Source organism: Thunnus albacares, chromosome 11 (genome assembly GCF_914725855.1).
Source record: "Thunnus albacares chromosome 11, fThuAlb1.1, whole genome shotgun sequence".
Taxonomy (NCBI): domain Eukaryota; kingdom Metazoa; phylum Chordata; class Actinopteri; order Scombriformes; family Scombridae; genus Thunnus; species Thunnus albacares.
Genome location: NC_058116.1, coordinates 1,140,687 through 1,167,449, shown reverse-complemented (window position 1 = coordinate 1,167,449; position 26,763 = coordinate 1,140,687). Strand labels below are relative to the sequence as shown.

At 39.0% G+C, this 26,763-nt stretch overlaps 2 protein-coding genes across 6 annotated transcripts; one reads left to right on the top strand and one right to left on the bottom strand.

Moving 5' to 3' along the window:
• Positions 1-1,410: 1,410 nt before the first annotated feature.
• On the bottom strand, positions 1,411-12,506 carry LOC122992268. The gene is made up of 8 exons (XM_044366024.1): positions 12,500-12,506; positions 5,521-5,583; positions 4,704-5,024; positions 3,578-3,844; positions 2,154-2,396; positions 1,778-1,891; positions 1,622-1,637; positions 1,411-1,529 (listed from the first exon to the last, which is right to left on the bottom strand). The coding sequence occupies exons 1-8, from the start codon at positions 12,504-12,506 to the stop codon at positions 1,415-1,417; spliced, it is 1,146 nt and encodes a 381-aa protein (XP_044221959.1). The 3' UTR covers positions 1,411-1,414.
• Positions 12,507-14,242: 1,736 nt separating this feature from the next.
• LOC122992803 (ubiquitin carboxyl-terminal hydrolase 37-like) lies at positions 14,243-19,543 on the top strand. Of its 5 annotated transcripts, none has more exons than XM_044366746.1 (17): positions 14,243-14,458; positions 14,669-14,727; positions 15,437-15,506; positions 15,616-15,686; positions 15,810-15,891; positions 16,004-16,083; positions 16,194-16,397; positions 16,688-16,765; positions 16,960-17,091; positions 17,193-17,316; positions 17,412-17,563; positions 17,891-17,990; positions 18,081-18,157; positions 18,306-18,414; positions 18,514-18,574; positions 18,777-18,934; positions 19,096-19,543. In XM_044366746.1, the coding sequence occupies exons 1-17, from the start codon at positions 14,429-14,431 to the stop codon at positions 19,099-19,101; spliced, it is 1,593 nt and encodes a 530-aa protein (XP_044222681.1). In that variant the 5' UTR covers positions 14,243-14,428; the 3' UTR covers positions 19,102-19,543. The 5 variants fall into 5 exon arrangements, with proteins under 5 accessions (XP_044222681.1, XP_044222684.1, XP_044222680.1 ...); XM_044366749.1 differs by having other exon boundaries at positions 14,244-14,458; positions 15,434-15,506; positions 15,637-15,686; XM_044366745.1 differs by having other exon boundaries at positions 14,244-14,458; positions 15,434-15,506.
• Positions 19,544-26,763: the final 7,220 nt, after the last annotated feature.

The following is a 26,763-nucleotide window of genomic DNA, read 5'->3' as shown; positions in this document are numbered from 1 at the left end:
ACCTTTTTGTGCATTTTGTAATAACTTAATCTCACAATTTACACATAGTACAAAAGCAGGAATTTAAATGAATAAAATCAATTTGAGATATCAGCCCTAGTGTACACATTTACAGATTTATCTACACATTCACAAATCTTAATACAAGCTGATAGATTTCCTTTGAATGATGTAATACTGCATAATACTGCAGGCTGCTCCATGTTAAGGTGTATACTGTACCATTTTCATTGTCTTTAGAACCTCTGATTGATTCATAGACAGAAGCATCACCGGTGAGCAAAAAGTGAAAATCAAGCTGAGATCAAATGAATCATTTTAATTGCATGATACCAGTCAAATATCACCTTTTTAACAAAATCCTCAAATTTGATTATTTATTCATTGGATTTTAAAATAGTGTGTATAAATGCAAATACAGGGAATCTTAAATGTTTTAGAGCCTTTACTGTCTTTATAGACTGTAATAGAAATGTTAGAGTTAGAGTTCACAAATGAATCAGGATTAGTTTGAAGACTGACCATGGAGAAGAGAGGAGTATACGTTATGTTGAGTCTCATTCAGGTTGACCATGTGATTTGCAGCAGAGTCCTGATTGGTGCTCTCAGACTGGATCGGCCTAAAACATTTAGTAAATACAATGAATTTAATAAGACACATTGAAGGCACTGCTGTTATGTTCAAAATGAGAGAAGAGAGTTTTGTACCAACCTGATAAAGTGTGAATCTGTGAAAAGGATATTTATTGTTACATGGTTTTGTTTTGTAAATGTTCCTCCCTTAAATGATGTAATGTTGAATTTCAGGCTGCTCCATGTTAAGGTGTATACTGTACCATTTTCAGTGTCTCCAGAACCTCTGATTGATTCATAGACAGAAGCATCACCTGTGTGCAAAAAATGAAAATCAAGCTGAGGTTAAATCAATCATTTTAATTGCATGATGCCAATGAAATATCACTTTTTTAACAAAAATCCTCAAGTTTTTTTTAAATGTGATTTTAACAGTGTGGATAAGTGCAACAACAGGAAACCGTAAAGGTTTTAGAAGCTTTCATTTCTTTGTACACTGTAATATTTAATAAGTCACAACCAAGACTATAAAGCCCTAAAGCCATAATGGCAATAATATTTCTGGACTCTAGACATAAGTCTTGTAGTTTTAGTTCAATTACAACAATGTAAAACCATGTTCTAGTCTGATCTTTTGTGAATGTGGTAGAACAACAGGTTATGTGACAAATCTTTGAGACTGTTCTACAAACTGACCCACTGGTTTATTTACTGAGATCAACAACAACTTCCTGTCTAATGACTTGTGGCTTTTGGATAATATTCATTAAAAATCAGATGGCTAGAGTCTAGAAAAAGAGTAATAGAAATGTTAGAGTTAGAGATCACAAATGAATCAGGATTAGTTTGAAGACTGACCATGGAGAAGAGAGGAGTATACGTTATGTTGAGTCTCATTCAGGTTGACCATGTGATTTGCAGCAGAGTCCTGATTGGTGCTCTCAGACTGGATCGGCCTAAAACATTTAGTAAATACAATGAATTTAATAAGACACATTGAAGGCACTGCTGTTATGTTCAAAATGAGAGAAGAGAGTTTTGTACCAACCTGATAAAGTGTGAATCTGTGAAAAAGATATTTATTGTTGTGTGATTTATTTTATAAATTATTCTTCAGCTATTCCACGTGATGACATCAGAAGACATCTTTGTATTTGAATAATTAAAACATAAAACATTTAACATCAGAAGGAAAAAGTCTCACCTTTGGATGGTCTGTAGCGATACAACAGGAGCAGTAGAATAATAAGAATAATTCCACAAACCAGCCCAACAATTAGTGGTATAAGAGATGAAGAGCTTTCAGGCCTGGACACTGCTGTAATAGATAATAAACAATATTCATCATTCTTTTACATTTGTATTTTTATAGATAACAGATTTTTTATTTTATGTTTAATAATTGAACGGCCCTCATGTATAAGACAAGTTGATCCAATATGTGAAATCAGATTAAACTAATGCTGTTTCAAATGATGTTTCTAAGTTCTCTAATTCTAAGTATTTGACCACATTTCTTTCTAAGACAGCAACACAGTCTAGAAGACAGAAAATGCATGAATTGTTTTAATCCTACTCACCCTTAACTGACATCCAACTCTGTCTTGATTCTTTTCCTGAGTATTTACACTTGTAGAAGCCTTTGTCTGACTTTGACACTGCAGAGATATTCAGCTCCCCTCTGGTATCATTTTGGATAAGTTTGTCATTTTGATAGAAAAACACGTTGGAAAGTAATTCTCCTCTCTTCAGTTTGCAGCCAAGAGTAAGAGAATCTCCCTCAGTCACAGGATGCACAGGGCTCACCAGGATAATATCTGCATCTGTAAAACAGTCAAAGAATATGAAGTTTCAGTCAAAGAGCAGCTGCTGACCTTTAGAACAAGGTGACATAAAACCATGAGAATAGATCACACATATGCCTTTATTTTCCTCCAACTAATGTGTCACGGATTCACCGTCTTTGTGACTATTCATATTGTTCACCTGCCTGATCTCTAACTCTCCTGTCATTGCAGATCCTGCCACACCCATCTGCCCTGCAATCACCTGAGTTTCCCCACCCATCTCCTCACCTGGATCCCATTTGGCTCATCAGTCATTCCCTGTATATACTGGTCCATATTCACACACCTCTTGCCAGATTGTCTAGTGTGTTTACCTAGCCTTCCAGCATTTCTATACCTACCTGTTTGCTTGCCTGTTACCTTAGATCCTGCCTGTTTCCTGGTCTTGAGAATTGCCTAGGTCCCTTGGAGTTGTCTGCCTGGTTTGTGACCCTGCTTGTTTTTTTGGACTGATTAAAGTTCATTGGACTCTGCTCCTGTCTCTGATATCGTGGTTTTGGGTTCTGAGTCGTAACATAATTTATCTCACAGAATCAGTGTAGCAGAACAAAGAGCCAACATTTCAGCTTCATTACATACATGTCTTGTAACTGTAAATATACTAGCTATGGCTAGTTAGGTCTATTGCTAACAGGTACATATGAATGAAACAGTGGATGGTTATTGATATAAAATCACCTCTGACTAAATCAGCATGGTCATTTTATCATCAAGAATAAAGAAAGGTCTTGCTGCACACCAAAAAAGCTGTGGACCAAACATCTTGGATCTGTAAAATATTCATTTCCAGTTGTTTAAATAAATATAAAGAGGCTTTAATTTGGTCCACAGATGAGTTTTTGGTGTAAAGCTAGTTCTTTTGTAGTTTATTCTTTTGGATTACCTGTGTTTGACAAGAACACGACTAAATTATAATGTTGTGCAGAAGACATCTGATTTTCTAATTGACTTGATGGTATTTCTTTATGATAATCTCACTGAATAATATTTTAATGAGCTTTTAGGTTTTTGTCAAAGAAACAATAATATAACATAATTTTTCTATGGAAACGTTAGGAATATAACTTGACTGTCTACACAGGAAGTGTAGTTAGTGACAGCATGTTGAAAATAATTTAAATAAGATGAAAATCAAATCAAATGGAATGTAAACATACTCTGTGTAGTGATGTTGACTGCATTGCTGAACTCTCCTGATCCAGACTCACACCAGCACACTGTATCACCCTGCTGATAAGTGTAGGTGTTGCATGTGGATCCAGTCATTGACCTCCAGTTAGAACAGTATGACCAGTAGTGGTTCTCAGGAAACCTCCTCACTCTCCACCCAGTAAAGTTTCCTTCACAGCTCAGTGAGACAAAGTCAAAGGTGAAGTGTTGCACTCTGTCAGGACTCACTTTGAGAGTCACTGCTGAATGAACATCTGAAAAACAACATGGAATGAGGAGCAAACCAAGTACAGAGATATTACATTTAAAAAGATCACAATGCAAATAATCCTCTTTTTTGTATTTCTAATACTTTTTATTGTTGAGAATAAAAACTTTTTATTGTTGATTATCATTTCTATTTTGAAAACTTGCTACCAAGATAACAACAACAACTGTTCACTGTGAAGCTGTAAACAACCTATGTTTACCTGCCACCTTTCAAACATACAGAGGATGTGTTTTTCAATCTAAATGATGCTTCATTGTCTTTATATAAAGTACTAGTCAAAAGTTTGGATACACCTTCCCTTGAATGAGAAAGTGTGTCTAAACTTTTGACTGGTACTGTATAGTCAGTGTTTTTCTCTCATCTGTCTGAGTTTTCTCAGGTTTCCAGCTGTTTCTGTACTTTGTACATTTACCTGCTTTGTTGCCTGCTGACTTTTCTGGTTTTTCATTACTAGATTTTGACTGTTTTGTATGTCTATATGTTGCTTGACCACTAGATAAAGTCTCTTTTAACCACACCTGTCCAGCCTGCTGTATCAGTAAAAGTAATGAGTACTGGCTGTAAGATGAGCTCAGGTATCCAAAGTAAAAGTACTCATTGCAAAGAGGAGCAGAGTTTGGTTTCCATGACAAAGAAAATCCTAATATCTCAGGTTTTTGGTGCTGTAATGCTTTCAGATCAATTGAAGATGTAAAGAAGGAAATCCAGTCCAGTCCAGTATGTAGAATAATTCAATATCAACATTGTGTTTGGTGAGTGTGTTGAAAAACTGTCAATACCCAGATAATGACATCACAACTGCTTCTTGACAGAAGGAGACAAAAACAAACAAGCAAACTCACCTCCAGACCAAACAAACACAGGTTTGCTGTATTGAGTGTAAAACACGGGGTCTCCTCTTCCAGCTCTACATATATATCCTGCTGTGTGAGTCGACCCATGAATGATGTAGGAATCCTGTTCAGTCCCATTGGTGCTACCACGTAGCAGCTCATAGCTGTAGGAGTAGTCTGATAGTTTGGGAACAGTCTTATACCAGTAGAACCTCCATCCTGCAGATGGATGTTTGACCTCACAGCTCAGAGTTACTGAGTCTCCAGGACTCAGCCATGATGGAGACACAGTGAGGACAGACTCTGGTGCATCTGTTGGAAAGTGATTTTCTCAGTCTTCATTAATCATCTCAATTACTGTAAATGACTATATATTTCATATAAACAAAGCTATTACAACATTAGTTATTTAGCAGCAATATGATATCAGTGTTAAATATAATGGTTTTTAAGTGTGTCGTGAGAATTCAGCATTAAATTGGATTAAGAGGAAGTTGTAGTCACACTTACTGTTTTATTAATGATATGCCCACTAAATGATTTTATGTCCCAAATTCTTAAAAGCAGCTCCACACTCACCTGTTTACTACATTAGTTTCACAATTATAAGATATTATAATTATAAGAGGAATATTGCTCATACAGGCTGGTCCGGCTTTCACAATCAATTATCACAATTATAAGATGATGGAAAAAAGACACTGTGGCAGCCAGCACACATGTCACTACCCAAAGTAAGTGAGATCATTTGAACTGCATGTCGACCCGTAATCACCTCCAGTGTAATAATGAATGAAGTTGTAATGACTGTTGAAATTGACTGCACCTGCAGATGATCCTTTCTCCACATTAGAGTCATCAGTGTCCTCTGCTGGGTCATCACTCTGCCCTGTTAATGATGAGCGTTAAGATTATCAGATGAATGCATGAAGGGAAAACACATCTGTATGAAGTTAACAAACTCTTTGTCTCAAGGGTCAGCACAACATCTGGTCTCACTATATAAACATACAAATCTGCCCAGAAATGATAAATACCAAAATATAAATCGTTCTGAGGAATAAGCAATTCTGCATCTACTTTAGATACAAAAAGTGTGATTAAGAGTAATACAGTCAATGACAAATAAATGATAAATATTTATATATCATGTATAAATAAAATAATTGGTCACCTTCAGTGTCTGTAGAAGAGTGAAGTGAAACTTCATCAGACATAATCAAACTGAAGAAAGTCAAAATCATAATAAAGGCATTTAAAACTATATATAGTCTATATACAGTAAGTTAGTAAGCAGGAAGGAAACAGATCAAATAAAAATCTCTATACAATGAAACGTAAAATAAAATAAGAAAATCATGACATTCAAAACCCACATACATAATAATACCTTAAATAATTTACATGCATTGTGCAAAAATAATTGCTTCAAAAAACAGTCCTTCAATCTAAACTGAGCCAAGTCACCAACCAACATCTGGCCTATAAAACAACCCTGTAGTTAAAAACCATAAGCGTGCTCTGTTCAAGCTCTCAGAGAAACTGCTTCAACCAGTGATACTCTGTAATTCTAACTGTTCAGCAACATGTTCTTTAATCTGTGACATGCAAACACAGAAAGTCAGTAATGTACTTACAGAATAATCCCAGCACACAGATCAAAGTGTACCTCATCCTCACATCCAGCACTGACACTCTGTCACTCAGCTGCTCTGAGTCTGACAAATGTTTCTACTTTGTTTTAATAATAATGCAGCAGAAAGACAAAGAGAGAAGTTACATTTCAGGTAAATATGAGATCAGAGTTTTTCTCCAACGTCTTCTAAGTTTAGCCTGCGTGTGCTTCCTTCCCTTTCACACAAAGCTCAGACAAGTTCAGTTGGTTTGACTGCAGAAAGTCACTGCTTATCAGCATGACACATTCACACCAGAGCTGATGTGTTAATACATAGAAAAGAAAAGATGTCTGATACTGGTCAGGATCATGTTTTTTAGATGTAAGATATTTTGGGAAATTGTAGAAACTGAGTCAAGTGCAATGCATATGAATATAATATAGTAATTACAGAATGTTTTTTTAACTGACTGTCTTTGAATACAACTATGACTTGTGAAAATCTGACATTAAAGTTCTCACTGTGTTTTGCATCTTGAACTCTCCCTATCACCTCAGTCTGCTATCTGCTGTCAATCAGGTGTGAAACATGTCATCTGGTTGACAGCATACATTTGACTTTCACTAAAGACTTTATTTCCTCATTTTCATCGGTCGGTCAAGAGTCTCCCCTGCAGGACTCCTGCTCTGTAGGCATTGAGTGGAGCCTTTGATGGCCGCTTTGATTGACAGGCCGGGCACACAGTACACATCAAATAACAAATCACCACATCAAACAGTGAATGTGGCAGCAATAAATAATGAAGGCCCACCTCAAATAATCAAATTGTGACATCTAGTGGTGAAAGCTACACACATAAAACAGGATGGAGATGTATCTGGAGATGTTTGTGTGGAGGTTCTGTCAGAGTCTGCTCTCCCCCTCACCTGTTGCTGTGGGAATCATCCAATCATCCAATCATTCAGTCTCACTCTCTGCTCTGCCACACCCCTCATTAGTTCAACCACCTTCACCTGGCGCTCCCACCTGCTCATCATCTGCAATCAGCCAGTATATAAGCTGCCTCGGCCCACTCCCTCCTTGTCAGATTGTCTACGCTACTATGCTCAGTCATCTTGCTTTCTTCACTGGACTGCCTTCCTGGTTTCTGATCAGCTTGTCTTCGACCATCGCTCCTCGTCTCTGCCCCGGTAAACCCACCAGCCGTCTGTCCCTGACTCTGAGTTCTGCCTGCCTGTTCCCTGGTCTTTGTCCGCTGTGGGAGTGGAAGATCGGGGTTCAAAAACTGTGTTTCTCCGACCGTGCTAATATTGCCTTGACATTGTGTAAAATAAAGACTGCAAAGTTTATACCTGTGTCATTTGTGCTGCTATTGGGTCCAACCTATACCCGTTACAGGTTCATTTTCCATATTTAATGACTATTCTTCCTCTGTATTCATTATCTGATGGCTTACTATTCATTGTTTGACCTTTCTATTCATAACAGTTAGCATTATCATTAACAATGTGCATTTGTTGTTTGATGTTTGTCTTTTCATTATTAGATATGGATCAGTAGTGCACCACTCTCCTCTCTACTTCCTCAACTCTCTCTGGTGTCTGCCCTCTGATCAGCTCATATTAGACATGTGGACTCACACCTTTGGTAGTGTGTAATTACATGACAACACTAGTTCACTCAATTATATAAATATATAAAGTATATATGATGTAAATATAAAAAGCATTTAGAAACACCACTGACTGCTTGTTGCTGAAAACAGTTTATTGATATAATAGCAAAAGTTACATGTAATAGTTGATAGCAGTTCATTACATATACACAAGTAATTGTTGACGTTGGAGCTTTTTCATCTACTGAAAAATATGCTGACTTTAAAGCTGCAGTACCACCTGGGTAATGTCCTTTAAACATTTCAAACTGATACCTCCTGCTGCTTTTTGAAATAACCTGCAATCAAAGTTTTTCAAATAAAGTGACAAAATAAGTGTAAAAATAAGAACATAACAATAATACAGTGCATAAATACTAAATGAGAATAAACCTCAGTAGTCTTGTGCTTTCTGATAAAATAGAGAGTATTAAATCCACATGATGTCATTATTTGATATCATCTGCTATTAAATTAACTATACAAAACATTGATCATGGCTGATGTTTGGATAGCAGAGTTGCACACAATGGTTATATAAAATGCTGTTCACCATATTTATTTGGCCTTGTCCATACAGCTGTCTTTACTGACCTGAACAGCAGATTATTGTGGCTTTTACAGAATTTAGTAAACATACTGATACTGAATATACATACTGATGTATAAATACTGTTCTTCAGCACTGCATACACACATAATGTAAAATAAACATACATTTCATTATTCAATGAAAAAATAATAATTACAAACACCTACAATTTTACAAGCACTCAGCAGAAGGAAATACTTTACTTCCAGTCGCTCGGCTCAGTGTTGTTATGTGGGGATTTTAATGCCAGAACTGGCAAGGAGATTGAACACACATCAGATGTCCAGAATTGACAAATTAAAATCATTAGAAAATGTAATAAAGGACAACCAAAATGCTCTGGACAGTCCAATCACAATAAAAGAGCTACAGGAGAAACTGGCTGATCTTCGAAATGGAAAGGCTTGTGGTTTTGATTGTATCAGGACAGAAATGTTGAAACACAGTAGTATCAAACTTAAATGGCTGTTCTAAAATTATTACATTTGGTATTAAAAAGTGGCATATATCCTGAAATTTAGAGCAAGGGACTGATTACTCCTATTTTTAAAACGGAGACAATCTAAATCCCAATAATTATAGAGGTGTCTGTGTAAATTCTAATTTGTGGAAACTATTTTGTAGCATTCAAGAATACTGTCCTACCTGATCAAAAGCAACATACTAAGTAAATCCCAAATTGGCTTTATACCCAAACATAGAACAACAGATCACATATTTACTCTCCATACTCTAATCCAAAAACATGTACACCAAAAACATGAAGGAAAAATGTACGCTTGCTTTGTTGATTTCAGGAAAGCTTTTGATTTGATTTGGCACAATGGTCTTTTCTACCAGTTGCTCTGAAATGGCATTGGAGGCAAAGTATATGACTTAATTAAATGCAAGTACTCAGAAAATGAGTGTGCTGTAAAAATTGGACAAAAAAAGTACTGAATTTTTCAAACAGTGCAGCGGGGTCCATCAAGGTTGTAATCAGTGGAGGCTGGTCCATAGAGGCAGAGGAGATTGATCCTCCTCTATTTTTTGAGAGGCAAGAGGGAGATCAAAATATAAAAAAGAATATTTGGTTGAAATAAACCATTACAAATCTCAGTATTGTTCATAAAATATTTTTTGTCCTTTGGAAAAAATCCATCATTGAAATTCTGTTTACAGCGACACCTGCAGGGCGGGAGGAGAAAGAGCAGTGTGTGTGAAGTGGTGGTGGGGGGCAGTGAGGGATAGTGAGAGGGAGTGGGGGACAGAGGAGGACGGGTGGCTGCTGACCTCCTCTGGGCGGAATCTGTTACACTGGATTTAATGTATTTCATTTTTTTTCATGCTAGTCTGTGATTGGCCAAGACACGTAAAATGACGCTCCAAGGGAGGACGTCCTCCCTAACCAATCAACAACCAGAATGCAATATTGACATCGAGTTGGTCCAATGATAGTTTCCAGATTTCATCTTCAATTCTCTCCACTGTAAGGCAGAGTAGCAGCAGTAGATAGCTCCTTGCGTTAGCCAATGCAACAGCTGGCTTGTTGTAACAGCCTGAAGGACTCTTTATACATCCATGGAAGGACTGTTAACAACTGTTGTTAATCTAACGGGAGAAATTATCTGGACTGTGCAGCACAGCAGCAGGACGCTGCCGGGGAGGCTGGAGAGAGAAGCAACCGGAGAAACAACCAGGAGAGTTAGCTTGTTTGTCATTGTTGATAATGATATCAGACTGGTTAACTAACAGCCACAAAGTTCTGTCAACTAATAAACAAGATGACCAACAGCCACAAATGGACGTTATGACATGAATACTTCATCTCCATGAAAGAAAGAAGACGTCAGATAACGTGAGTCAGATACAGCTTCTCTCTCTCTGTCTCTTTGGTCGCTAATTTCATCTCTGATGGTTAAATGTCTCTGTGGCTGTTTTGTGAATTTATCTCCTTAAAAAGAATGCAGCAGAGATCATATAATGTGCTGTGGGTAGTTTGCTTGTTGAAGTTACAGTGAGGTGTCTGGACTCACTCATTCATTGGTTTTTAATTGAGTGGTTGTTCAGTCACCTGTTGATGTTGCATGATTAACGTTAGTGTGCAGGAAGTCTGGCTGCTTGCTTCTGACAGTTTCTTTAGTTCGTTTTTAAGCTGAGTCGTATATTGAGTAATAAGCTTAAAGTAACTAAAATAACAAGTGTTAACTAGTGGTGTAACGTAATGGATCGTAGTTGATCCGTGACACCCCCCCCCCCCCCCCTCCCAGGGTTCGGCAGATATATGAACTGCGGATTAATTGCAAAATTTAATGTCTCATTTAAGACAAAGTAAACAAACTGCTGTAAGTACAAGTCATGGACAGACAGCGTGTCGCTAACAGAGAATTTGAAGAGCAACGATCAAACCAGCATCTAACGGGTTGAAGTGACATTTGCAGTTATGTTTACCTGTTTAATGCGCTGCAGCTGAGCAGCTAATTAGCATCTAGCTGCTAACTGACGTTAGCGGTGAATGTTTGTTTGATGGCTCGTTCAACAAGCTGCAGGACAAGACTTGTGTTCATGTTTCTATGTTATCATCAAGTTTTGATGATGTGGACAGAGGCTGTTTCATTCACTACCGTATTTAAAAGAGGAAGGTATCAGCATTGAGTATTTTATATATTTCATTTTATTTAAACATAGGACATCTTAAATATTGTTTTCATTTAAGACCATGGGCAAAAGTTCCTTGCTGTTTCTGGCTGTAAGTGTGTTACAGAATAAATAGAAAACAAAGTTTTATTAGTTTTCCCACTTTTTTTCGCTGATCCTAAAAATGATCCGATCCGTGACTCAAATCCGTGATACGATCCGAACCGTGAGTTTTGTGATCCGTTGCACTCCTAGTGTTAACATGTCAGCTTTGTAGACTATATTTTGTATGTCGTTCACACACACTTTCTGATGTGAACCTACACTTTTAGATCTGTGAATGTTTTTAGTGTTCAGCACTGATCTGTTCCTGTATCACATTATAAGCTTTGTGCTACTTTATATATTTCTGTATACTAAGAAAATACCCAAGAAACACGTGTAAATCATGTGATATGTTGTCTGTTGTTGTCACCAAAGAATGATAGGCTACTGTGAATTTGAATTTCACTTTGTTGGTAAAATGACAGATCTGAACCACTCCACGGCTAAAATGAGCACTTCTTTGTTTAGAAACAACATGTATATGCTAAATGTCTTTAAAGAAGCAGCCTTTTCACCACTCAGGGGTTTTTGTTTTTGAAAGCAAATTGTTTTATTGGCATATAAAATTAACCCCACCCCTCTGATTTCATCAGGTGGGACAATAATATAGTTTGATGCGGTTTGTTGTAAGATTGCATGTTGGTTTTCCTCCTGTCCTCCCCAATGTTTTGAGTCACCAGCCACCACTGATAAGAAAAAGAAAAAGACAGAGATTACTGGACAGAACTAACAAAATCCCAGAACAAAATAGAAACATATGTAACCCTAAACAGAGAATACACTGTGGCAACCTACCTGACCAGTGTCTGATAGAAAACTGAGAAAAACACTGAGTAAGCACAGACTGAGTGAACACAACGTGGCAGTGGAAGAAGGCCGACACAGACAGACCTGCTGCCCAGAGAGGAGAGGTTGTCTTCTTACTGTGAAACAGAGAGCAGCACTTCTTAACTCACTGCAACCAATATCAAAGTATTACAGACCAATATTTTGCAAAAATAATCAAAATATTCCCAGAGTTCCTTTATCTAAGTGAGTGGGAGAGACTTCCAGTCCTGCTGGGAGAGGGGGAGGACTGTTGTAGACTGGCAGCAAGATATGTAGCGGCCTGTCATGAGCTCCACAGCTCTGTCAGAGCCCTGACCCACATGGAGAATCATTCATGCTTATTCATCAATCATTCATTTGTTGTATGTTTATATCTGATGTTACTCTTACCTACCTTCCATAGCCCCTCTTGTATTGTTATTGTTTATTGTTTTTTATTTTGTTTATTGTTTATTTATTTGTTTGCTATGATTGTATAGTTTGTGTAAATGTGCTTTGGCATGTAGTATTGTATGCAGCCATGCCAATAAAGAGAGAGAGAGAGAGAGAGAGAGAGAGAGAGAGAGAGAGAGAGAGGCAGTGGTCGAGCAAGGAGAGAGAGCGGTAGTGAGAACAAAGCTGCTGAATGAGAGAAATCAAACGTTATATTCTGATTATTTCACAGTAATTATGTTTTACAGCACAAATCAATAACCATCAAAGACTCAACAGATGATTTACTGTACGCTCTTAGTTTCAGTTTCATTTTCCTCCTCTGCATTTCTCCTTTTCATTCATTCATTACATCCAACTAAAGCAGCAGTAAATACAAAGAACAACAATAAATCTGTGTTGGCATTTTAAATCTGATTCTTGCAGATAATGACGTGTATCAAATGATGTTTTTAGTGTGTTTGGGCATCAAGCCTCCACCAGAAAACACTGACACAAATTAAATTTGGGATATTGCTTTATATAAAAAAAAAATCCTCAAATTTTTAAATACATTTCTAAAATGTGTTTTATTTTTCACTGTTCAACATTCTATACCTGACTGTAAGCCCTTAATAACTAGTAATGAAGCTTAAAAGAAAAGGATTATTTATTCATGTATTTTTGCTGTGAATCAGGGTCATTACAGTCCACTGGAACTGCAGGGAATCCAAACTGCTGCCACCTTCATGATGAAGTGAGATACAAACTTTGGAGGTGAGTATTTGAGAATATTCTATATTTTTTATTGTCAACAAATCCCATGAAATCTAAAGACTTATAAATCTGATTCCTCTGTGCCATAGAAATGTATAGAAAGCTCCATTGTTGCCCAAAAACGATTCAAAATACATCAATGAGCCACACTGTTGCATCATCCACACTCACATACAAGAAAATATATCCATGATGTAGTAAGTGATGTGACTTTGTTGTAGGCTTAAACATTAGCATGTAGGACCTGTATCTTGATCTCAAAACATCAGGCACCAGGGAGAGAGACAAGAGGAAATAACATCATAAAAATAGAAATGTTAGAAGCTGATACTAGTGTGAGAAGCACAATAGGAGCACTGCCACCAACCTGGGTTGGGAGCCAAAGTTTAAGAAACACTGCACCAGTGTAAACAGATGAATGAAAATATATATGAATCCACTGTAGAAAATAGTGACTTTTTATCCGTCTGTCTATCTAAAGACTACAGTGCCCAGCTGATAGGACTTTACTGAACCTTGTTTGAAACTGTCATTTGTGAGCTGTTTTCAAAGACTTGAATCTTCAGTAGGAGACTTTCTGAGACAGAAAGTATGGAGAGATGGATGAACACACTATTGGTTTTGGTCTTTTAATGGGATTTGTTGACAGTAAAGAGAACATAAAACAGTGCCAGCCTTTTAAAGAACACACTAACCAACAGTGACTGATCTCAGCCATCAGCTCAGGATCAGATATTATTAGTGATCTATGATAATAATTGACAGTAAATACATTCTATTAAGTTCATTTACATATATATTCATTTATAAATTCAGGTTTGTCTGCTTGTTGAACATTTGTTGACACTTTGCTTATGCTTTGTGAGGCAGTCAAGACTAAAATACTGTATCTACTGTTAGTAGCAATGACTATATATGATTTGAATCATGTACACTGTCTGTATTCTATAATGTACAGTATTGGATGGACAGCAGTGTCTGTGTCATAGAGACTGACATTCTAGAACTGTCATGTCATGATGCAACAAAGGACATTCTGATTCAGCTCAGCAGATTTTGACTTAAGATCCTGAAACAGTACAGAGCAGCTGGTTAACATTTTACTCACGTTGTATCTACGGAAAGATCTGCAACCATGTTTAAAATGCCTAGCTGTCTACGAAAGGTTAGTTTTACAAATGTTACACACTTTCTGTACTTTCCACCTTGTTTATGTCAACTTGGAAGTCAGAAATAGTGCTATTTCTCTGACTTTCTTCAACAAGACTTTTATAGATAGCAGGGTCTGTGAACACAGCTTATATCTGCTATGAAGACACATGATTTTTCTTTCAATTAACAATTAATTTGCTACATTTTTCTTTATCCTGAACAGAAAAATAAAGTGTCAGTTGTGGAAGATGAGAGCCAGCTGTGCTCCATCTCTAGTGCGAGGTAAGAAAAGTTCACCTGCACACAGTGAACTGAGTGAGCAGAAAAATAGAAACACCTGTACCATGAGATGCAGACTGTAGTGATGTTGTAGTGGACTACAGTATATTGAAAGGTGTTTCTGATATTTAGTCAACTTCTCTTAAATGTATGGAGTCAGAAACTTCCATCATGATGTACTCCAACACATCAACACTAACTACAGCCTCCAGAGTGAGCACAGAGTTGAATCATCAGGATTTATTACAAGTGTTACAGGGTTTCTACTTTTTCTATATTTGTAATGGTCCCCTGCGTCACACACTAACTTGTCATTTGCTTACAAAGACTTGACTTGCACTTAAAACCAGCTCTGGTTTACACCTGCTACTAACAATTATCTTCATTATGAATGATTTTTTCTATGAATCTATTAATTCTAGTCTACAAGTTCCAAGTTGACATCTACAAATGTCAAAAGATATTCAGTAAACAAGGACATAAACCAGAGAAAGGCAGCAAATCCTCACATTTATGAAGCTGGAACCAGGAAATGTTTGAGATTTTTGCTTCATAAATGACTGAAAGTTGAATAAATGAGTCAAATGACACTATTCTGTTATTTGCTGTATTGACTATGGAGAGTGATCAGTCCATTCAAACAATGCTGTCAAATGATTGTAAACATGAGTTGATGGTGAAAAGTCAAAGTGTGTTTGTGTTTTATCAGCAGTCAGAAGTCCTCTGTGGAGAAGCCACCAGGAAGGACTCCTTGGCTGCACAGACTGTTCGGTCGACCTGTGGTATGTTTGACAGGAAGTGCTTCACATTCACCTGATTTGAGCAGTTTGTAAACTCTCTATTTGGTATTTAGCCACAAAAGATGTCAGACATACTTTATTCTTATGATAGTTTTTGTTGTCACGTCAGAAGAGCGAAAGGGAAAGAGAGGAAAGGGGACAACGCTCCGGCCACCAACAGAGGTAAAAACATCATTCCTCCTCCCACTAGCAGAGCTGACAGTGTCTGTACTAAGAGTCAGGAAATGATTTATCCACAGTTCAAACTAAGTCAGCAGTAGATTAACCAGCTGTGTTTGTCAGCAGAGTCACCTCCTCAGACGCTCCAGCCAACCAACAACCAGAGAAGAAGACTCGCTGGAGGTGCCGAGTCTTCGACTGCTGCAGAGTAAGTTTCACTGCTTCACATCAATCACACAGTCACCAGTCTGGACTAGTAAAGGATTCAAAAGTGTGTCTCTGTGTTACTGAACTGTGAGAGTCTTTGTTTCCTCCAACAGAGAAATCGACGAGTCGCTCCGGCTGCCGACGACCAGGGAGACGACGGAGAGCAGAGAATCCCTCAGAAACCTCAGAGGAGGTAACGAGACTCTTTTCACATCACTGACAGTGTTTGTCAGGAAGAAAGAAAGTCAAGCAAAAACAAAGTCTGCTACAGAATTACAGCCTGTCTCTCCCTCCATGTTGCAGCCCTGTCAAAGCTACAGATGGGACTCTCACTGCTGATGAGGTTGATGAGGTGGTGGAGTTTGATGCTCTCACCGAGGAAGAGGAGGAAGCTGTGACGAAGACAGAGAAGAAAGCAGCCAACAGAAAACATGAGCTGCACAGACTCACATCTTTCCTCCTCTCTGGGTATCGGACACTGACCAACCAGGACTCGTCCTCCAACAGGTCACTGTCACATGTTCATAGTTCACATTCAAAAGCACAAAAATATCAAAAGCTGCCATCTGATGTCTGATCAGATTTGTTGACTTATTCTTTGATCAGATAGTTCCTGATTGTAATCAACATTTTCTCACTTTTTCACATGAAAAGCTCTTCAGACAACATCTGGTCTCTTTAGTGTGGCAGTACTGCAGCATCAGCATCAGCTCTGTCAACACATGTGTGATCGTTACATCACTTTTACATGAAAACATTGACTGTATGTTTATGTGTGTGTTTCTCTCTTCTTGTAGTGCCAAAACACATCACGTCCGTCATGGTGATGTCATGACCTCCCAGAGACTCAGAGGTCAGCAGGTCGACTGGTTTGGGTGAGTAAATCTGTTTCACAACACAAATATTTAACAGAAGGTTTGTTGTTGCTCTGTCACATCTCTAAACTAACAAATGGATCTGTAACAGAACATAAATCCATCAAAGCAAAGTGAAATCTAACTAGTGAGAGAAAAGCAGCTGCAGTTAGTGATGTTGATGTGTGTGCTGACAAGTTGTGTTTGTGTGTCAGGTTTCCCAATCCAGCTCAGATCTGCTATATGAACTCCAGCCTTCAGAGCCTGTTCACGCTGAAGGACTTCATCACAGACATCATGTGCCAGGTGGAGGTGTGGGGTTCAGTGCCTCAGGCTGAACTGATCAGGTACAGCAGCCACACACACACACACACACACACACACATACACATTGAACTGAAATAACAGCAGAAGCTCTCCTCTCTTATTTTTTCTTCACCCTCTGCAGAAGACTCATGAACATCGCGTTGCTTCACCGCTCCGTCGACATCCGTGACAAACTCCAGGCCCTCTTTATGTTCAAGAGCGCCCTCTCTGTCCAGGCTCAGGAGTTCCAGGACTTCAACCAGAAAGTGAGTCAGCTGCTTTGATTGTTTTTGTTGTTTCACCTCCTCCTGATAGTTCCTCCTCTGTGCATCAAACCCTGTGTGTGTCTCTGTGTGTTCAGGATGCTCATGAGTTGCTGACAACTCTCCTGGATCAGATGAGGAGTTTGTCGCCAGCGCTGCAGGAAGCAGCTGCCCGCGTGGGAAGAAGCTACAGGTGCCCCGTTGAAGACCACTTTGAGTTCCAGATGAAGAACACAAGGATCTGCAAGAGGTAAAAGAAGACAGAGAAACACATCACACACAATCACAGCTCAACACACTTGTCTCTTCATACAGCTTTTTTATGTATATATGCCATATGTCATATCACATATCTTCAGTGAAACAGCAAAACACCTTTCTCCCATTTTCCTTCTTTTCCCCATAAATACAAAACATTGTCAAAAGTTTCCACATTAAGTCTTAATGTTAAATCAGGATGCCACAGAGATTTTGAACCTTCTTTAACCTTCCAGCTGTGCTACTAAATCCCTACAACAGGACGCCTCATCATGACCTCTGCAGCTGTCATTTGATGTTCTGTCCCTTGAATGTGCAGGTGTGGAGCCCGGACTACCAGAGAAGAGGACTTCAACAACCTGTCTCTGGACCTGGTGCCTGGAGCTTCAGTCCAGCAGATGCTCCAGGATTACCTGAAGGTAAGATCCACCTGTCCTCCTTCAGTGACATCATCCTTGCTGTTTTATTATGCAGTATGTCACTGACAGCATGTTGTCTCTGTTGTTCAGGAGACAGACTTGGACTTCAGGTGTGACTGCGGTGCCAACACATCTGGCCAGCAGTCCACCTTTGTGAACCTTCCCAAGTGAGTGACATCACATCCAACTGTGGTCCACTGACCTTAAAGGACCTGCTGAACTACACACACACACACACACACACACACTTTACTTCTCCTTCATCTCCTGGTTCTCATGTCTTTTCTTCTTCTTGTGTTTACTTCCTGTTTACAGGGTGCTGATGCTTCATCTGAAACGTTTCAGCTTCACTCCGTTCCTGCAGCTGGAGAAGCTTCGATACCCAGTGGAGCTGTTCAGAGAGCTGCTGGTGACCTCCAGCCAGGTAAGAAACAACTCACCTGAGTCCAAATACAAAGTAAACATGTGGTCTGTGTGTACTGGTGTTTTATATGTGTGTGTTGTTGACTGTGTTCCTCCTCAGGCTGATGGTTGGTACAGTCTGGTGAGCGTCATCAGCCATTTAGGCTCTGGAGGGGAACAAGGTAAGATGATGACACGCTGACATCACACTGTCACCTTCTGTGGTTCATCTATCAGCTTCTCAGACTCATTATTTGAGCATTTTTGTTAAACCATTTTTTGAACTGAAATGAATCATACACAAGTCAGCTGTAGAGATCAGTTGACCTTCATAACCTGTGCAAGTTAAGACACCTGATCTAACAGTGACTCCTCTCCTGTTAGGACACTACATAAGTGACGGAGTGCACCCAGATGTGGAGCTGGATGACCTCGCTGACCGCTGGCTCATTTATAACGATTCAGAGGTCACAGAGACAAAGGGGGCCTCTGTCTGTGAGCGGCGGCAGCGAGATGCCTACATCCTTTTCTACCAAAGACGGGTAAGATGACAAAAGTGTCTCTTCCTGAAGTCAAAGTGACTCTGATGTTGTTTGATTTGAACTGTTTCTCCAGACAGTGAGCCCACACACACGTTGTTGTTCACAGGGATTGTCTAATCCACCCACTCTGTATGACTGCAAGTGTTTTTCTCTGTTCTCAGATGTAGAGCAGTGTGGAGATGGGGGACTGTGTGGCACTCTGCTGAAGATGATGCAGTGGAGGCGAGCGACCACGGGAACTGGACATCACAGGTAAGTGTGTTCTTCTCTTTTGTCTTTCTGCAGGTGGTGAAGGAGAAGATGGAGGTTCAGGTCGGACCAGCAGCTCGTATCGTGGTCTGAAGCAGCAGGAGGACCCCCAGCCCTCAGGAGGAGGGGCTTCTTCCAGAGAGCCTGGTTCCTCCCGAGGTTTCTCCACGTTAGAGGGAGTTTTTCCTCGCCACTGTCGCCACACAACTCGTCTCCTACATACATCATTCTAATGCGGCTCTGGATTGGACTGTTACTGTCAGACATGGAGATGAGTTGCTCTGAATCAACGTGGCTTGCTCTCTGGGAACGACCAGCTGTAAATAAAAAGAAATAAATAAATAACTTGAGAATTAAGAAGGATTTGATCCTGCTCTTTATTTGTGTATTTTACTCTCAGTGTTATTGAGTCTTTATGCTTGAAATGGACCTCAGTGATCAAGAAGTCTCATCATTGTCCACAACAGCAAACACTGAGTGTTACGTTCAATAAGTATAGAAACAAAGAAAGAGAAGACAGATCTTCAATAGATGTTCATACTGTTGAATTGTTTTGCCTAATATGTTTTGAAGGAAATGTAATTGCTGGTTTATATTTGTTGACATTTTTTCCTTCCTGTCCACAAAGTGTTAGACTCTTGTAGAGGAGACAGACAACTAACCATCATGTCAAATCAATTCAATTCATATTTATACTGAATTATTGCCCAAAGACAGAGATGCATCACATGTGAGGATGGAGGAGTTTAATTCACCAAAGCAGACGTCCTGGCTCACTGCAGCCTCATTTTGAGGAGACAACAGTTACTCACCAGGTGCATCGTCTCAACTGTCAAACGTGTTAAATAAGTCATAGTTTTAAAAGGAAAACACCTGATAACTGCTACTCTGATACTGATTATGGATCTACAGCTGTCAGGCCTATAGAATGAGACTGATTAAAATCTGTTTATTACCAACAGAACAGAATGGACGTGAGGGAGAAACCAGCTATAAAGCCTCATTAGTTTGTGAGAGAGCACAGGTAAAGTATAAGTGATGTCCTGTCCAGGCTCAGCTGATATTATGGCAGTAATAACAACAGCAGGACTGTAGCTGTATACGTTTCCTCAATGAACCAAGATGCACTTGGAATGGAAAGTTAGAAAAAGCTTTTTGGTTTATGAAGAAATCATAAAGAATGTTACAGTGTTTTAATGATTCATTTATGACTCAAATTCTACACACATAATATTTTTATTTTATGAGTAAATATGATGATTCACAGCTTATATGATTAATCTACAGTATTATAATCATACAATATTATTTTGGAAATCAAATCTGGCTCCAACAATTCAAGACTGGAAGTCTACAGTGGGACACTGTTCAAAGATATTCAGTATCAGACAGTTCCTGAAAGTCTACGGTCAGATTATGGAAGCGCTTTGTCTATTAGGACACAGTAAACTCGGCAGCCACACATTTCTCTGTTCTGTATTTCTCTGTTTTGTGTCTTCAGGCTAGGCTAACCCATTGTTGCTAACTTTGGAGCTAACCTCCTTGACTTTTCCAGCATTTGGGGAGACAACAGACGTGACTTTTTAGCATTTATTAACTGACACACTGTAGTCTGTGCTGTACATTTACTGCCAGACTGACAACTTACTACTAACCTTTTCCTCTGCTCCGCCTGCATCCACCGTCACTTCTCTGCCCCTCGCTCTTTCCCACTCGCTCAACGGCGTTACGCTACCAGTAGTTTCCCAGGCAACGACAGAGGTTGACTCACGTACCGGAACAGAGCTGCACAGACTCCCAAACGCTATTGATTAACAGATGAATGGATATTCATTCGGATATCAAATATTAAAAAATACTTTTTTAGCCTGGTTCTCTAGTTCTCGTTGTGTCATTATGGAGAAACACAGATTCAGTAAACGTTCAGTAAACGTTGAGTACAGTCAGACCCAGCAGTCTCCATTAGGTTGGGCGAGTTCAAACTTGTGAAAACGGGGGTGTATTCAAAACACCCCCGTTTTCACAGGTAATTTGTTAGTCTGTTCCTCCCGCCGCAGGACATAATGGATTAATCCTGGAAAGCTATTGATGTAGCACTTTTCTCTTTATGAAAATAACACGGAGATTATTCGACCAATGAGAATTTAGTCAGACGAGAGCATATCGACCAACTAATCGACCAGTCGACCAGCAGACTACAGCCCTATTGTCTATATTGTTTGTTTGTTTCTGCTTGTGTTTTTGCAGTGATGTGGAGGATGTTTGTGTTGGTAAATAATAAAACACAATTCTAACATTGCAGTAAAGCTGTTTTCACAGGACAGTCCAGCCCAGCTGTTCCTTTTACTGTCCCGTCAGATCAGCTGATCAGTCAATAAAGACATTCCAATCAAAAGTGTTTTGCCATCTGGAAAAAAAACTTCCTCACACAAGAAGCAATACTCCAAACAGCATTGACACTGAGGGAGGAGAGGAGGCGAGTTTGCTGGAGGACAAAGATTCAAACATCATGATTAGAAGGCATGTGGTGCCGTTTACCCAATGTGAAGGACAGAAGATGTTATCTACTACTGGAAAACTGTAAAGAGGATGTTGAAGAATCAGACTGCTGGGCAGAAGTAAAGGTGCTATTTATATTCAAAAATATTAATAAGAGAGGCAAAAATAAACTCATAATAAAACATAGTGTAAGTGGGTTTACAAAGAAGACAGGAAAAGATGGATGTACAGTACATTCTGCAGAACACATGGAGGAAATGAAGTCTGACAGCAGGAAGAGCATGAAGAGAGGAGAGCAAGGAACTAACTCAGCTTAATCTTGCTCACCTACTACTGAGGGAAACAAAGTGCATAATGTGCTTAGAAAGCAAAGACAGCGTGTGTAGAGGAAAGTGGGAATAAGTCGGAACAGATGAGATCAAAGCAGGAAGCAGAAAGGTAGAGATTTAGAGGGATATACTGTAGAAGGGGAGAGAGGACAGACAGACAGACAGACAGACAGACAGAGGTCGGGAGAGGTGACTGAAAAAGGGGGATAATGAGGACAAAGATGGGGATGGAGGAAGAGAAAAAGAGGGATGAGGTGACTCAGAGAGAGAGAGAGAGGTTTCAATAACATTTACTGTTCAGTTTTCATGACAAGCATGAAAGTCTTAAAGCTCTCGTAGCTTTCTCTCCTTATCTGTCACTTTGTTCACTCTGTCTTAAAATGAGTTGTAAATAATAAATAAATCAATGAATAAAAGGGGTTTTCTTTTGTCTACATGTAAAATACAACTGCTCACTCATATTCTCACCATCTGAGCTTTGTATCCTCATAGATTTGGTTTTAGGGCAAAATTACTCAGCGCTCTCATTGACCTCATTTCTAGCAGCAGCAGGCAGCTGTTTTCAGCAAACACGCTCTGATAAACCCACTGTACACTACCTGCTAAGGCTGAACCAGTAATGGTAGTCATAGTCGTACAGTCCCATGAGGTACAGCAACACATGGAGACAAACTGACAATAGATGCCAAGAAACATGAAGTAACACACACAGTAGAGAAGCTAGAAACAGACAGGAAATCATCATTGCTTATACATTTAGTGTGAATGGTGAAATCAGTTAAAACAAACAGTGAGTTCACAAATATCTGCTGCTCATCTTTGTAGGTACGACACAAACTGTGTACCTGCTCCCTTATTTTGTATGGTGATTACAGCCAATCACACAATACACTGTGTTTTTATTTAAACAGGTCTTCAGCTTTGTTCAGACAGCCTGTGTGAAAAACTCAACACCTCATTCATTTGAAAGGAGGTAGTCTGGTGACACAGTGGGGATGCCAACTATGGATTTATTAAGGAGAACTGGATTCAGAAATCCAAAGATGGTGCTCCATTCATTCATGTGGCTGAATCCAAATGTCCAGACGTCACTGCACTAAACTGGTGCAGGTCTGGGAAATCTGCAAGGATGAGTCCACAAGGCAGGGCCGGCCCTGACTTTGTTAGTGGTGAGATATTAGATTGGATCCCCCACCTGCTGCTGCCCCGAACACCCATCACTCCCCAGCACTGCAAAACCACTTGCTTTTCAATTGGACTTGAATTTCATAAAGAAAATAACAAGTAAGTTAAATAAGTAAAGGGAAGAATAAATACAATTATGCTTAAAACATCAACAAGAAATCTTTTCAAAAACAGCAGCAGTCAGATTCGATGGAGGTAAATGAGGAGCTGGACACCTCTTCAGCAGCAGAAAGAGTTATAGATGAGGCAGACAGAGCACTTGTGGTCCTTTCAGCACCAGAGACAGGTTGAGATGAGGTGGATGGAGGGTTTGGGGTCACTGTGAAACTGTGAATAGAAGTCACTAGAAAATAAACTCTGAAGTGAACTGTGAAGCCAATCATACTCTGTCCTAACAACAATAGAAAATTATCTTAATACATTTACCACATACATAATATGTTTACCATCAAATTTATAGGCAGCAACATGGAACAGGCCTTCAGGCAGACAGTAGACATTACAACATTCCTAATTTCACATTTTAAAATTGGAATATTTCATTTATTTGCTTAGTATCAATACAATGATCATATATCTTAAAATGGTGTTAATTCAGACACATACCTCCCTTGTAAACCACTGGTTTGGATGAAGTGAGCATAGCTCCCTGTGGTGGATCAGAATGCTTGTGCTCTTTAGTCTGTAATGGAAGAATTGTAGCAACCACCTCTGTCTTTTTCCCACAGTGAAGTTAAGTGCCAAAGGGAATTACAAGTCAGTGACAGCAGATTATTATCTATGCTTGATGAAGAAAAAACATTCATTACAGAATAAATGGACTCATCAGTATCTGACACGTTACACCAAAGTAAGGCGTATCCATTTTTTGCAAAACAGCACAATCAAAGCAATGTACATATTATATCATTTATTTTTAAGGCTCATTTTGACCGTGCCACATAGCCACACAGAGGAATTAATATACCCGTGTATCTTTTTCATGAGGATCCAGTTTTTCTTTCTTCACTTCTACTGGATTTGATTTGATACAGTACATAATGACATGGCTATGGCCTCATTGTCCTTACAAAAAGGGTCAAGGGGCCACATTATATATGACCATATGCCCATTCATTTTACTTACAACATGCTTTACTCTGAGTAACTTAATAGGGGCATACACCCTATTAAGTTACTCAACATCTCTTGGGCCCAGATAATGTTAAAGAAACTGCACCTGGCTGAAGTACCTCTGACTCCTTGTTTGTCCTGAAACCAGATTACATTGAATCATTTCAGATATCCTTTTGTGTTGTTTTTAAACAGAGCTAAAGTAACTGAAGACCACTGCTCAGGCTTTACATTAACGTCAGTAAAACCGTTCAGAACAAAAGAACTGATTCGAACATCTCTTCCTCCAGCCTTTTCCCAGAGATCTGTTCTGTCTGTGGCCTTTCTTCATGTGGTCCATGTTTGGATTAAACACATATTACTTTTTCCATGTTCTCTATTTTTCTGAATTGTCTTCCGCTCTCCTCGTCTCCCTTGTCACTTTATGGGGGTTGGTATCCAGCTTCAGGTGTATCATCATACTGTTTAGTAGTGGGCATCACAAAATGTATGTTTGCCATCTTGTGATTCAAGTCTATAAATAAATTCACAGTAAAAATGAATTTGTAACATGGTTTTATTTTTTAATTAAAAAAAAAAAAAATTAATTCTATCGCAAGTCAGCATACAGTAATTTCCTTATTATGGGTGGGGTGGGTAAAGTCTTATTCAGACAGTGAATACCGGTAGTCCGGAGGTCTTTGAATCTGACTGTCCAATTTCGAATGTTTCTCTGTGGTTGTGTGTTTTTATCTCCTGAACAAGAATACAGCAAACAGGTCAAATAATGTGTTGTAGGTAGTTTGGAACACTGAAGCTGCGTTACAGTGAGCTGTCTACATGAACTCAGTCACAGGGACAGAGCCTGGTTCATTTAGAATGTATCCAGTTATAGGCTGAACAAACATGTCTGTCCCTGACTGACTGACTGATGAAGTTACACCACTGGTCGGTCGAAGGTCGCCGAAGCTTGGGACAGCCATGTATCCCAGAATGCATTTCGCTCCAACTAGCAGTGATCAGCGATGGCAGAGATTTTGAGCCAGGCTAAAAGCTGTTGTAAATTTCGCTTTAGGACTGTTAATATGTCCCTTTATTAAGTTTTAAGATTTTTAAGGCGAGAAAGTAACCATGTAGATTCCCAATATGTGGTTAACAATGCCTGTTTGGAAATTAGACGTTTTCGGAGATGTGAGGAGTTTTCGGAGCACTTCCTGGGGGCTTGGTCGCCACATCCTGTATCTGACCTTTCAAATGAAAAGCCCTCTAGAATTTCATACATAGTCCAGCCATATACCAGGGTTTAACCTAGTCTTGTTAATGTATTGGTTGTTCAGTCACCTGTTGACTGTGTGATTTGTGAATGAGCCTGTGCAGAAGGTCTGGTTACCCGTCAGAACAGTTTTTTCTCTGTGCTGTATAATGAGTAATGAGCTTCAAGTAACAAGAACACCGTAGGCTTTGTAGGCTAGTTTTTGTGTATCATGCATATTGAGTGTGTCTGTCAAGTATTTGATACATGCATTCATACTTTCTGATGTGCACGTAAACTTCTAGATCTGTGAAGAAAAAGTATTAAGTAGTGATCTGTGCCTGTATCTGAGCTTAACATGTGTAGTGCTTTATATACAGTATGTCTGTATACTAAAAAAATACATAGGAAACATGTATATCATCTATCTGTATGTGCACTGACTGTGTTTGATGTGAACATAAATCTGTTGTCACAATAGAATGATAGTATAAATTTGAAGTTCTTTGCTTTGTTGTTAAAATTACACATCGTCCTACTTTATATTTATGTGTCTGACTCTTCTGAACCTCTCCACTGCTAAAATGAGCACTTAGTTTCAGAGATAATGTAACTGAAATGTTATACTACCATGTTAGTATGCTACTACTGTATTACACTTTCTTGTGTATTAACTGTAAATTGCACTTAATTCTGTTAAATGATTTCTTAGCTCCACTTTTGTTGCTTAAAGGAACAGTTTGAACATTTTGAAAAATACACTTATGATATTGCTTTCTTGCTGAAGGTTAAATGAGAAGACTGATTCCACCTCATGAAGGTAATTAGCTTAGCATAACGACTAGAAACAGGGGGAAACAGCTAGCCTGGCTCTGTCCATAGTTTAAAAAAATACACATATCAACACCTCTAAAGCTAACTATCATTAACACGTTACACCTACTCTAATCTGTACACAAACAGAAAGGTAAAGATGACAATTTTTGGTTTAAGTTGTTGTAACTATTGCTTGATGAACAACAGTTGACATCAAGACTGCGAAGTCAATATGCTCCACTGTTTGTCAAGAAATAAAGAATAAATCAAAATATTTTTTTAGGCTTGCACCTAGGGACAGGTTAAAGAGGTTGGAATAGACACACACACGGTTCTGACTCCTGAACACTTCCATGTGGACGTATGCACATCCAACTGGATAGAGACCCCAGGCACGCTCAGATCTG

Coding starts and splice junctions, on each gene's coding strand:
- LOC122992268 (XM_044366024.1), bottom strand. Junction 5,025..5,520: donor GGAGAAAGGATCATCTGCAG/GTGCAGTCAATT, acceptor ATGAAGACTGAG/AAAATCACTTTCCAACAGAT. Junction 2,397..3,577: donor AGTCAACATCACTACACAGA/GTATGTTTACAT, acceptor ACTGTTTTACAG/ATGCAGATATTATCCTGGTG.
- LOC122992803 (XM_044366745.1), top strand. CDS start 14,429: ATGTTTAAAATGCCTAGCTGTCTACGAAAG. Junction 15,687..15,809: donor CGCTCCGGCCACCAACAGAG/GTAAAAACATCA, acceptor GTTTGTCAGCAG/AGTCACCTCCTCAGACGCTC. Junction 15,892..16,003: donor GAGTCTTCGACTGCTGCAGA/GTAAGTTTCACT, acceptor TTCCTCCAACAG/AGAAATCGACGAGTCGCTCC.